General features: G+C 44.8%; 1 protein-coding gene across 6 annotated transcripts in view; it reads left to right on the top strand.

The window, feature by feature from the left end:
- The window catches only part of PCSK4 (proprotein convertase subtilisin/kexin type 4), a 36589-nt gene that overhangs the window by 6900 nt on the left and 16989 nt on the right, over positions 1-12700 (top strand). For all 6 annotated transcript variants that reach the window (XM_072601408.1, XM_072601412.1, XM_072601407.1 and 3 more), the window contains 5 exons: positions 6976-7080; positions 10530-10625; positions 10786-10914; positions 11911-11987; positions 12102-12190. In XM_072601408.1, coding sequence (XP_072457509.1) covers positions 6976-7080; positions 10530-10625; positions 10786-10914; positions 11911-11987; positions 12102-12190 — 496 coding nt within the window. The remainder of the gene's footprint in view (positions 1-6975; positions 7081-10529; positions 10626-10785; positions 10915-11910; positions 11988-12101; positions 12191-12700) is intronic.

The raw sequence follows: 12700 nt of genomic DNA, 5'->3' as shown, positions 1-12700 counted from the left end.
GGGTCTATGATGAAAAAAAGCTAAGAACCTCTGGACTAGAGGCTTCTGAACAGGGAAGTAATATGGTAAAAACCTATGCTTTAGGAATGTCATTTTGGCATCCATGTGGACAGATATGAGTTGTGTGGGTAGCTGTGTGATGGAGGGAAGAGGGGAGAGATTTGAGGCAGAAGGACCTATTAGGAGGCTATTCCAGGCAGGAAGTAATGAAAGGAGTAGTGATGTAAATGGAGACAATTTAGAGATAGATTTAAGAGATGTTTGAATGTAGAATGGCCAAGACTTCACAATTAGTTGTCTATTGGGGTAAAGGAGAATAAAGAGTCAAGGATAACTGAGGTTGTAAACCCAGGAAAAAGAGTGGTCCCTTCAACAGGAAGGAAAACTAAGAAGAGGAGTAGATCTGGGGAAGAGATCATGAGTCCTGTTTTGGGCATGTTGAATCTGAGAGGCTTTTGGGATATCTACTTCAAAGAATCCAATAGACGGGTGAAGATGATGGACTTGCATTCAAAAGAGAAACAGAGTAGTTTCTATAGATGTGGGAAAGATGGTCATTGAACTTGTGGGAGCTGAAAGAGGTCATAAAGTGAGAAGGTATAGAGACAGATGGTTCAGCATAGAGTCTTTCAGAACATCCACAATCCGGGGGCAAGACATCCATGTCTTTGTGGGTAATGGTTGAGGACACTAAAAAGAGAAATCCAGGCAGACAGGTAAAGAGGAAACAAAAGAGAACATTTTCTTGAAAACAGAATATCTGGGTAGAGCAAGTAAGCAACAGTGCCAGTGCTTCACAGGTTGAAAAGGATGAGGATTGAGAAAAGATCCTTCAATCTGGCAGTCTGGTCACTTTGGAGAGAGCACTTTGAGTTGAGTGATAAGGTTGGAAGCCAGATTGGCTAAGGGTTGAGAAGTAAGAAGAAAGGAAGCAGAGGCAATGAGTGTAGATAGCTTTCTCTAGGAGTTAGCTGTGAAAGAGAGGAGAGCTACAGGACAATGATAAGGTCTAGTGAAGATGTTTTAAAGATGTAGAAAATGCGGATGTGTTTGTAGACAGCAGGGAAGGAAGCAATGGATATGATGGGACATTTCCATATTCACAGGAAGCCATAAAAAATATGAAACCATGAATCCACTACATATTGCTTGTTCCTTTTAGTATATTTAAATTTGGGGCAGCTAGGTGGTGCAGTGGACCTGAGTTCAAGTCTCACCTCAGACACTTGACACTCGTTAGCTGTGTGACCTTGGGCAAGTTGCTTAACCCCAGTTGCCTCCTCCTGGGTCATCTCCGGTCATTCTGATGAATATCTGGTCACTGGATTCAGATGGCTCTGGAGGAGAAGTGAGGCTAGTGACCTCCACAGCCCTCCCTCACTCAAAACAAAGTCAAGTGCAAATCATGTCATTATTTCTCTGATGGCATGGTCTTCTTCAACCATGAAGGACAAACACACACACACACACACACACACACACACACACACACACACACTTGTGATTTAAATTTAATATGACAGTACCGGTATCGCCCTGCTTGTCTGTGTCCCCCCCGAACCCCACTCTGTCTCTTTTGTCTAGTTTTTGTTTCATGATGTTCTTTCCTTTTTCCATCATTATAATTTTCCTTCACTCTCCCCACTCCAAATAAAAGTCCTCCCTCGCAACAAAAGTATAGTTGAGGAAAATAGATTTGTGCTAGATCTTTTATTCACTTTAACTATTACCTCCACCAGTTCCCCCCTCCTTCAGTCCTCTCCCAGGCCCTTCCCTTTACTCTAAATTCACTTTCCTAATCTTGACCAAATAGTTAATGAGTCCAGCCTTATGCAGCCCAGGACTTTTGGTCCTTCCATATTCATGGTCCTTATACAGCCCTGGTCCTTCCATATTCAGAAGTTGCTCAGTCTTAGCCCTGGATTGCCCCTCCATCGGCCTCCTCCCCTTTTACTGCTGTTGAATGATAGTTGAAGAGATCATTCCACCAGAGCTGATTTGGTCCACTAAAAATGTATTTTCTTTAATCTCATCTAGGCCTTCACTGCTGCCTGGTAATCCTTTCCCTAACTGATTCATTTTTTAATTCCCTGAAGTTAACTCTTCTAAATCTTCTCTTATCTCTTCAAGTCTTTACCTCTGGCTTCTCCCTACCCTCTCAGCAGAAGCCCTTGAAGTCTGCTGCTTAATTTTTTTTTTTCAATTAATAGTCTATTTTCTCTCTCCCCTGTCCTCCCATTCCTTTTTTCCTCCCACCCCGGGGGGAAGGAGAAGGGAAGAAAAACAAAAGCCTTTGAACAAATATGTATACTCAAGGAAAACAAATTTCCACATTGGCCTTGTCCTAAAAAAATATATGTCTCATTCTGCACCCAGAGTTTCTCTCTTCTTCAGAAGGTGGGTAGCATGTTTCCCACTGGCTCTTTAGAATCTCGTTGGTTAGTCATTATTAAGGATTATTAAGGACTCTTTGGTCTTTCAAAGTTGTTTGTCCTTACATTATTGTTGTTGTATAAATTATTCCCCTGGTTCTGCTCACTTCACTCTGTATCAGTTTATACAAGTCTTCCCAGGTTTCTATGAAACCATCCCCTTTCATTGATTCTTACAAGATAATAGTATTCCATTGCATTCATATACCTGCTATATTATAACATAATTTATTCCCCAATTGAGAAGTGCATTCTTAATTTCTAGTTCTTTGCCATGACAAAAAGAGCTGTTAGAAAGATTTTTTTTTCAATTCTGCTCTGGGGCTTTTTTTGTTATTGGAGAGGGGAGGTAAGGCAGTCGGGGTTAGGTGACTTGCCCAAGGTCACACAGCTTGTGTCAAGTGCCTGGGGCTGGATTTGAACTCAGATCCTCCTGACTCTAGGGCTGGTGCTCTATTCATCCATCACACCACCTGTCTGCCCCTTTGGAAAGATTTTTATACATGGCTCCTTTTCCTCTTTCTTTGATTCCTCTTTGGGACATAGGCCTAGCAGGGGTGTTTCTGAGAACTCATACTTTAGCAAGAAAACCAAGGCTATTTGCATTGAGCTCCCTCTTATCCCCTATTCCACTCCTTAAGAGTCCTGTTATCATCTGTTCTTTTCTCCTCCTTTGTCTCAGTCTCTTGTCAAAGGGGTGGCCCTTTTCCTTACTAGGAGCAATCCCTCTGTCTGTGCCTTGATCCCATCCCCCACATCCCCCCACATGCCCCCACACCCCTTGGTCAGCAGTCCTTCCAATCATGGCCTCTCTTTGTTCTTCAGTCAGTACCTAGGTATTCTTGACTTTTTTAGAGGCCATTCTCTGCCTCATTTCTTCTTAAGCCAGTCAAACTGAGACCTGTTAAAGACCTTAGCTTGGAAAGGCCAAGGGCCTCACTGCATCCAGGGCCATCTCCAGTCATCCTGATCTATATCTTGCCACTCTACCCAGGTGGCTCTGGAGGAGAAAGTGAGGCTGGTGATTTTGCACAGCCATCCCTCACTTAAATATAATTCACTTGCATGTCATGGCATCACTTTCTCGATGTCATGGTCCTCTTGGAGAAAGCAGGATGAACAGCAGCAAGGTGTTCGTGATCTCTCCTTTCTTTTCAAATGATCATCTGTATACTTATTTGTGTGCATATTTTCTCTCCCCCTGCTTCAGTAGAGTATAAGCTCTTTGATGACAGAGAAGCTATTTCCCATATTTTATTTGTGCCCCCCCAGAGCCTAGCACAGGCAGTACGGTCTGTGGAAAGAATGCTGTTGGATTGGGAAACAGAGGAGCTGGGTTTGAGTCCTGATTTTGCTCCTTTACCTCCCTGACCTTGGGCAAGTCATGACTCTTTGGGCCTTTGTTCCTCCTCTGTAAAAGGACTCTAAGGTCCTTTCTAGCTCTAAATAGATGGTCTAAGTAGGCACTTAATAAATGCTTATTGGTTTGGATTGGACATAATCAGGAGAAGGTCATATAATTTCTCCAATGCTTGAGTTTTCCCATCTGTAAAATAAGGATAATTAAAATAATAGCTGACATATATAATGCTTGAGAGTTTGTTGTTGTTTTTTTTAAACATGCTTTAAATATACTATCTTATTCGCTCCTCACAATGACCCTGGGTATGGAGAGAAGAATAAGACCCATTTTACAGTTAGAGAAACTGAAACTTGGAGAAGGGAAATGATTGGTGCAAGCTCATTCAGTTAGGAGGTGTCATAGGCTGAATTTGATCCCAGACCTCTCCTCACTCCAAGTTCATCCCTTCTCTCACTATAAGATGCTGTCGTTCTAGGATACTTCTGCCTTCCTGCTGGGGATGTGTGCTCTGAAACCTTCACTTGCTACATGTGTGAGTCGTTTTGAGGAGAATCCCAGGAACACAGTATCTCAGAAACCCAAGGGCAGGAGGAGGAGGAGTGGTCCACAGTATCAAATTCAAAATAGAGATAGATAAAGGAGGCTGAGATCTTACAAAAGGCCATTGGATTCCATAGTAATGAAGTCATTAGTGACCTTGGAGAGACTTGTTTCAATAGAGCAATGGGAAAGGAAGCCAAACTGCCAGGGCTTGAGGCATGAGTGGGTATCACAAGAGTGGGGGAGGCTGGTGAAGAGAGAAGGCATGCAGATATCTCTTGGACCTGTGTACAGACACATCTATGGATTCAGTGCCACTCTCCTACCCCGTGAGCTCCCATCTGGAATTTCCACTTGGATGCCCTGCTGGTGTCCCAGACTTAGCATGTTCAGAATGGAATCCACTGTCTTTCCCAAGAAACCTGCCTCTTCTCTAGACTTCACTACTTCTTCCTAGTCTCCTCAGACTGGAAACCTCTGAATGGTCTAGGTCCGACTTCATCCCCCAGCATCTCGCCAATGGCCAATCCTTAGAGATTTTTACTACCATCTCTTTTCCCTGTTTACGTGACTGCCATCTTAGTTCAGGCCTCCATCACCTCCCTCCCAAATTCTTGTAGTCCCTTCCTAAGTGGTCTCTCATTTCTTCCCTCCCCTGGGTCTTTCCTCTTCATCCTATCCTCCACATAACTGCGATTCATCTTCTTAATGTATGGGTCTGATGGAGTTGCTGCCCTCCTCCAAAGCCTTCCTCGCTTCTTTGTGGCCCATAAGTTAAAGTGCATACACTTCACTTAGCCTGAAACTCTTTAGACAGATCCACAATCAGTGCTCAGGCTGCCCTTCTAGCTATATTTCATATTACTCTTTTTTGTACACTTGATATTCTAGTCTGAGAGAACTATTGTCTGGTCTCTGAAGGACACCCTATTTTTGGAATAGGTCTCTCCTTTCTCTTCAAGTGATCATCTATATACAAATGTGTGAGTAGTTTCTTCCAAACCCTCCTCCCCCAAGTAAAATGAAAGATCTTTGAGGACAAAGATTATGTATTTTCCATTTCTTCTTTGTATCCCCAGATACCTAGCACAGCAGCACAGTACAATAGAAAGAACATTGGGATTTGGAGACAGGAGCGATTATTAGGCACCATGCTAGGCACTGGGCATACAAAGGCTACAATGACATTCTATCAGGAGAGAAGTTTGTATAAATACATACACAATAGAGAAAAGTAAAATTAAGGTAAATTGGGAGAAGAGGTACTAACAGTTGAGGGGATTCTGGAAAGGCTTTGTGTAGAGGGTACTGACTGAGCAGAGTTTTGCAGAAAACGGGATTCTAAGAGGCAGAGGTGAAGAGGGAATGCATTTTGAGTAAGGAGGGAGAGACATTCGAGACCTTGCCTTGAAGATGGAATGTGAACAAGGATACAAATGCCTTTTGGGTGCACCCTAGAGGGCAGGAAGGGGAAGAATGGGGAAGAAGGTTGGAAAAGTTGGTTGGAGCCAGATTCCATGTGATCTGAGAGGTGATAGGGAGCCATTGGAAGTTATGGAGTACGGGAGTGACTGTAAGAGAGGAAGCCTGGACTGTTGCAATTGTCTAGGACAGTAGAGTCAGAGCAGACTTTAGAGGTCAGTCTAACCCTCTCATTTTACAGAGGAGAAAACTGAGGCATAGGTTAAATGATTTATTTGAGCCCTAAAGGCTCAAGTCAGCACCTGAGTGATCTTGGTCAAGTCTTTTTATCCTCCTCTGGGCCTGTTTCCTCATCTGCAAAAATGAGGTTTGAACTAGTGGCCCCTTCTAACTTTAGACCAGTGAGCCCCTGGTCTTCCCTAAAACCTTCTTTCCTCCCTGGACCCCCCAACTTAAAGTGTTCTCTCAGCCACCCAGTTTTCCTAGAGTCTTTGCCTGGATCTCTCTTCTGCCCCACCTTGTTTCATACTTACCTGTGCATGTGAGGTATCCCAGTTAGTAAAATGAAGGCTTCTAAAGGCAAAGCCTGGGTCAATTTTTATCTTTGTTTCCGCAGAACCTAGCAAGGGCCTTGAGCAGAGTAGATATCTGATCAATATTTATTGAACTAAAGTGTATGAGTGCATGTCAATACCCACACACACCTGGCTCCTCATTTCCTACACAGACACACGTCCTCCTGGACACATCAGGAGGCCCACAGAAGGCTCCTCCATAGGCAGTGTCTTAGGTCATCATTTACTTAACACTATCAGCCCTGTAAGCTCAGAAATAGATACATACATCTGTCCCTCAGACACAGCCTTGCCCAGCTGTTTCCTATTTCTTCCTTCCCCAACTTTTCCCTTCCCAGCTCAGTCACAGAGAAATATCAACTCACTCCCACCCGGAAGCCCCCACCATGTCCCAGGCAGTCAACAGAACTCCCTGCTGTGTGGCCAAGCAGAATCCCACCCTGGTGGGGGGAAGAGAGCCAATGGGAGGGAAGACCCTGCTGAGCACCCTCTGGAAGCTGCCCCCCTCAGCATGTATTGGGCTCCAGGAGATGTGGGGTGATGGCATGCCAGGGGTGGGGGTGATACCAGGCTGCCTCTCGCTGATGTGAGGGAGCCCAGACCTCAGCTCCTTTGGCCCCTGGCTTGGCCATCTTCCCTGCAGGTCATCCAAGGCCAGCACTACTACCACTTCCAGCACCGGGGTGTAGCTCCGAGAGCCCTCAACCAGCACTGGGGCCACAACCTGAGGCTAAAGAAAGACCCTAAGGTGAGTGGGGGAGGGGGAGGAAAACCGAAGATTTTCTGACCTTGTCATTTTTATCTGCCCCCACTCTTTGGGGGTGGGGGAGGGTGAGTTGGAAGCTATTTTAAATCATATCACACAAGACAGCTGAGATTTTAAGGAAAAGGGTCCAGAGAGGGGCCACAACTAGTTCAAAGTCACTGAGTAAATGGGGGACTGACAAATCTCATCCCTCTCAACAGTTGGGCATCCAACCTGCTCCTCAAAGGTCTATAGCAATGGACCAGCTCTCATTATTAGGCAGTTTTTGTTAGGTTGAACTTAAATCTGCTTCCTTGAAGCCAGCTCTAACCGTCCATGGCTCTGGAACCAGTTACATTTTCAGTAAGAGTGTTTGTACCTCAGAAATCCCTAACACTGCCAATCAGGGTCTGACTTACTGTTTTGTTGATTGTCTCGACTTGAGATAGTGATGGAAAAGATGTAAATAATGCAGGTTAACCTGAAAAGCTGTCTAGCGTTTTCTGAGAGCCTGGTTGTTAAGCATTTACTAGCACACCCCTGCCTGAAACCCATGCTTCCTTTCTTGGCCTTCTGGGGCCAAGCAGAACAAATTTAATCCTTCTTATCTATCACCGCCTTGCAGTTGAGCCATCATTCTCCCAAGCTCTTCTGGGTAAATGCCCCCAGTTCCTTCACAGGCCTAGTTTTGAATCCCTTCTCCACTCTAGCCACCTTCCTCTAGACCAGAACCTAGGTTCCCCAGCCTCTTGGTTTGGGATTCTTTCTGTTATATCAAGCATGGTAGGAAAATTAATCCCAAGGAGGTTGTGTTCTCCTGAAGTTACACGATGTAACCCAGTACAGAGTCCCAGTGAGAACCCAGGTTTCCTGCCAATTTGGGACTCTTTCCGAGATAATAATAGCAAATAATATCTAACATTTACATAGCGCTTTGAGGTTTGTAAAGGGAGTTAGACATATAAAACTTCATTTTATCCTCAGGATAACTCTGGAAGGTAGGCCCTATTATTATCCCCATTTTATAAATGAAGAAACTGAAACTGAGAGAGGTTAAATGTTTTGCCCAAAGTCACCTAGCTAGTAAATATCTGAGACTGGATTTGAACTCAGGACTTATGACTTCAAGTCTAATGCTTTTTACACCCCTATCCACCCCAAGACTCAGGGGGTATCTTTATGTTGGCCTCACAGAGTATGTGAGTCTCCACTTTCGCTCTACCCCGCCCCCAACAGCTCACTTTGTTGGTTCTTTAAAAAAATATTACAAATTTAGTAACTGACAATGAAAACCTAAAAAACATAAAGTAAGGCATAAAAAAATCTTACATAAGTCTCCTAGCATTTAACAAGGTAAGAGGTGGTGTAGGGTAGCTGCTAGAGAGCTGATCTTAGAGCCAGAAAGAGCTGGACCTTTGACACTGAGTAGCTGAGTCACATCATAACCTTAGTGCTTTGTAAATAGTAAATACTAAATAGTAACTGTTTCTCTTTTACCCAGGAACCCTGAGGGTCTTCCCCTCCCTGTTTGATTTTTTTTTTTTTGAATTAAAGGGGCGATCCCTTGAGTAACTACTTAAAGAAGCCTAATCATTAAATGGGTGCATCTCACTCAAAGTAAGAATCTGACAAGACTTTACTCTAAAAGGGCCAGAGTCTCCCACTGCATCCTGGGTCAACTCCAGTCATCCTGATGAATCTCTGGCCACTGGGTCCAGATGGCTCTGGAGGAGAAAGTGAGACTGGTGACTTTGCACAGCCCTCCCTCACTCAAATCCAAGTCAACTGCAAGTCATGTCATCATCTTGATGACAAAGGACAAACACAAGACCCACCCTGTACTAATGAAATCAGTGCTCCAGCCCCTATCCTGTTTAACAGGGTCAACCCTCATATATTAACAAGCATCAACTAAGCAAAAATGGTCTTTTTCTTTTTTTTTTCTGTATCTCCTTCCAGGTTTGTCTAAAGTTTTGCTTCCTCTTTTTTTTCCTTTAAAAAACAAAACAAAACAATCCCCCTCTCCTTTTTTCCTATAAGGCTTGCATATAGTCATTGAAACAGGTAGGTGGCAGATTGAATAGGTTGTGGATAAAATTTGGAGTCAAGAAGCCCTGGTTTCAGGGGAAGCTAGGTGGCACAGTGAACAGAGCACCTGTCTTGGAGTCAGGAAGACCTGGGTTCAAATCCAGCCTCAGACACTTAGTAACTGTGTGACCCTGGGTAAGTTATGCAACCCCAAATGCTTCCCCCCACAAAAAATTATGAAGACTTGAGTTCAAATTCTGCCTCAGACGTGTACTGGCTGTGTGACCTGTCAGTCCCCATTTGTCCATCAGTTAAATGGGGATAATAATAGCCTTTATTTCCAAGAGTTGTTGTAAAGGTCAGCTGGCGTAATGTGTATAAGACACATCTCCTAAATCACTATGCGTGTAAGATAAGTGCTATGTAAATGTTACCTATTATTATTGTAGCCTGTGTGTAGATAGTTCTACTAAAGGTGCCTAGGACTTTGCTCCATATTTTTTTTTTTTTACAATTTTTTACACTTCATATTTATTATGATATTTCATTACATTATTTTTTTTTGTCCAGATTCACAATTTCCTTAGTATTGGGAGCTTGGGCTGTGGACACTCCCTTCACCAGCACAAATCAGCCACTCCTCTCTAACTTACAGTTTCAGAGTTGCCTGGGATACTGAAGAGGTTAAATCATTGCCCTTTCTATGGTCATGCAGCTGGTCTCTGTCAGAGGCTGACCCCCTGCCTCACCTTGTGATCCATTCACCTGGTTGATATGCCATAATCTATTTAGCCATTCTCCAATTGCTGGAAATAGAAGTTGTCTTCCTATTTTTTGCTTTTGCAATTAGATCCTTGAATAGTATGTATTCGTACATACCCTTGAAAGCTACTTCCTCCTCAAAGCCTTCCCTGATTTTTCTCTTTCCCCTCTTCCAGTTGTTTTTGAGATACAATCCCTCCTCTCATTATTTGTGCCCCTGTCTTACATGGACATGCTTTGCCAGCCTAATCCTAGGTGGAGTCTTTTCAAACCATCTGGGCTTAGAGCTTCTCAGTGCCAGAACTAAGCCTTTTTCACCTTAGTCTTTCTCCTTAGCTGTGAGAATAAAATCCAGCTTATAGAATAATGGGGAAGCTGAGGGGTGCAGTGGATAGAGTCAGGAAGACTCATCTTTATGAGTTCAAATCTGGCCTCAGACAGTTACTAGCTGGGTGATCCTGGGCACGTCACTTAACCCTGTTAGGCTCCGTTTCCTCATCTATAAAATGAGATTGAGAAGAAAGAAAGCCCCGAATGAGTTCACAAAGAGTTGGACATAACTGAAATGACTGAACAACAAAATGGTTCAAAGAAACGAGTGCTAGAACCTCTCAGATGCCTGATGTCTCTGAGTGGGGAAGACAGGGCTGGTGTTCTTTCAGGTCCGCTGGTTTGAGCAGCAAACACTGAAGCGCCGGGTGAAGAGGGATAATTTTGTGCTACCCACAGACCCCTGGTTCTCTAAGCAGTGGTATTTGGTAAGAAGGGTGGGGACTGGGGGGTGTGGGGAACTCCAGAGTCCCTGGATAAGGAGTAAAGAGCAAGGCTTCCCCTAAGCCTCAGTCTCCACTGTTGGGAGTTTGGGGCCCCCAGGCTGGGGAAGTCCCCTGCAGGGACCTTCTGAGGCTCCCCTTCTAGAACAAGCAAGTCCACCCTGACCTGAACATCCTGGAGGCTTGGAAGAAAGGTTACACAGGCCAGGGGGTTGTGGTGTCCATCCTAGATGACGGCATAGAGAAGGACCATCCTGATCTGCAGGCTAACTACGTGAGTGCAGGGACCTGGGAAGGGAAGCAGGAGGGGACATGGGGGGCAGGGGGAGGCAGGTTTGAGGAATTGGGATTCTTAGGGATCTCCCCGCTCTAGACTGGAAGGGAACCTTCACACATAGCAGGAGCTCAACTGAGGAAGGGGTAAGATAGTAAAAACACAAGATGAAGATCAGAACCTGGGGCTGAATTCAGGCTCTTCTGCTTACTAACTGTGTGATCTTGGCAAAGTCACTTCCCCTCAATGGCCTTAGTGTCTATCTATAAAATTAGAGTATTGAGTCATATACTCCAGTCAAACCAATCTAGCTGCTGCTGTTCCATCTCCCATTGGCATGTCTTTGTATCCTGCCTCCCTTCTCTTCACTCCCTCCATGGCACAATTCCCCAAATGTAACTCCCAACAGGAACCCCTTGGAGCTTATCTTGGTTGTTAGCGCTCCCTTGGGTGCCCCCAGATTATTCTGGATTTACTTCTCGGAGTATGTGTTGTTTCTTCTCAGTAGAATGTAAGCCACCTGAGGCCAAGGTCTGAGTCACGTTTGTCTTTGTAGCCTCAGCACCGACACAGCGCCTGGCACAGACCTCACACTGGAAGTGAATCCAATAAACCTTTAAGGTCTCTTCCAGGTCTAAATTCTGTGATTCTATGACTTTGGTTCACATCCCATCGTTTTTGCTTGGTAGCCATGAAACCTTAGAGAAATTAACTCATACCTGGCCAGGAATCCTTTCATCACTCCCCCAACAAATGTTCATTCAGCCTTTACTTGAAGATCTTAAGTGAGCATCAGATCCATGATCTCTCCAGGCTGACCATTCTGTTTTGGGATGGTACTCATTGTTAGAAATTTCAAATCCCAGTTCTGCTACTTACTACCTGTGTGACCTTGGCAAGCCACTTAATGTTTACAGTCTCAGTTTACCCATTTATAAAGTGGGGGTGGAGTGGACTAGATATCTGGTCCCTAAGTGCCATAATTCTTTAATCCAGGACTACCTGGCCAGTTACGACTTCAATGACAATGACCCTGACCCACAGCCACGATACACTCCCATGAATGACAATCGGTGAGTTCCTTGCTTCGGTGCTGGTGGAGAGGGGTACATGGTCCTTTCCTTAGAACTTCAGGGGTAGGGAGGGACAGACCATCTCACCAAGCTGCTTTTTCTCCCTCTCTCCAGGCATGGGACCCGTTGCGCTGGAGAAGTGGCAGCTGTAGCCAACAATGGTATCTGTGGTGTGGGTGTGGCCTACAAAGCCAAGATTGGAGGTAGGGACCCCATGGAAAGGCAGTACAAGGGTGGTGGGCATCCCTGTTTCAGAAGTGATTTCCAACCAGAGGTTGAACTAGAATCCCTTGAGGGCCCTTCCTGCTATGAATTTATGTTTCTGATGAGTGATCATGAGATTAGTACCCCAGTCCTCTTCTAGAAGAAAGGTTCCGGAATTCATGTCAGGGCCCTGCTGTCTGTTGCAAGTCAGGGAATTGGCACTGAGGCTCAGTGTATCAGTATCAGAGAGGGTTCCCTAGATTCTGGTGCCCATGGGTAGGAACCACTGTCTGAGTAGTAGACTGGGCAAGTTGGACTTGGTTCCAAAAGCTAGTGATTAAGATAATAAATGAAGGTCAGGGCTGGGAGGGCCCTTAGAACCCAGGGTATCAGGCTGGGAGAGCCCTTAGAACACAGGATGTCAGGGCTGGGAGGACCCTTAGAACACACAATGTCAGGGCTGGGAGGACCCTTAGAACACACAATGTCAGGGCTGGGAGAGGGATTCC

This window comes from Notamacropus eugenii, chromosome 4 (genome assembly GCF_028372415.1).
Source record: "Notamacropus eugenii isolate mMacEug1 chromosome 4, mMacEug1.pri_v2, whole genome shotgun sequence".
NCBI classification, from domain to species: Eukaryota; Metazoa; Chordata; class Mammalia; order Diprotodontia; family Macropodidae; genus Notamacropus; species Notamacropus eugenii.
This window is presented reverse-complemented; position numbering and strand designations above follow the sequence as displayed.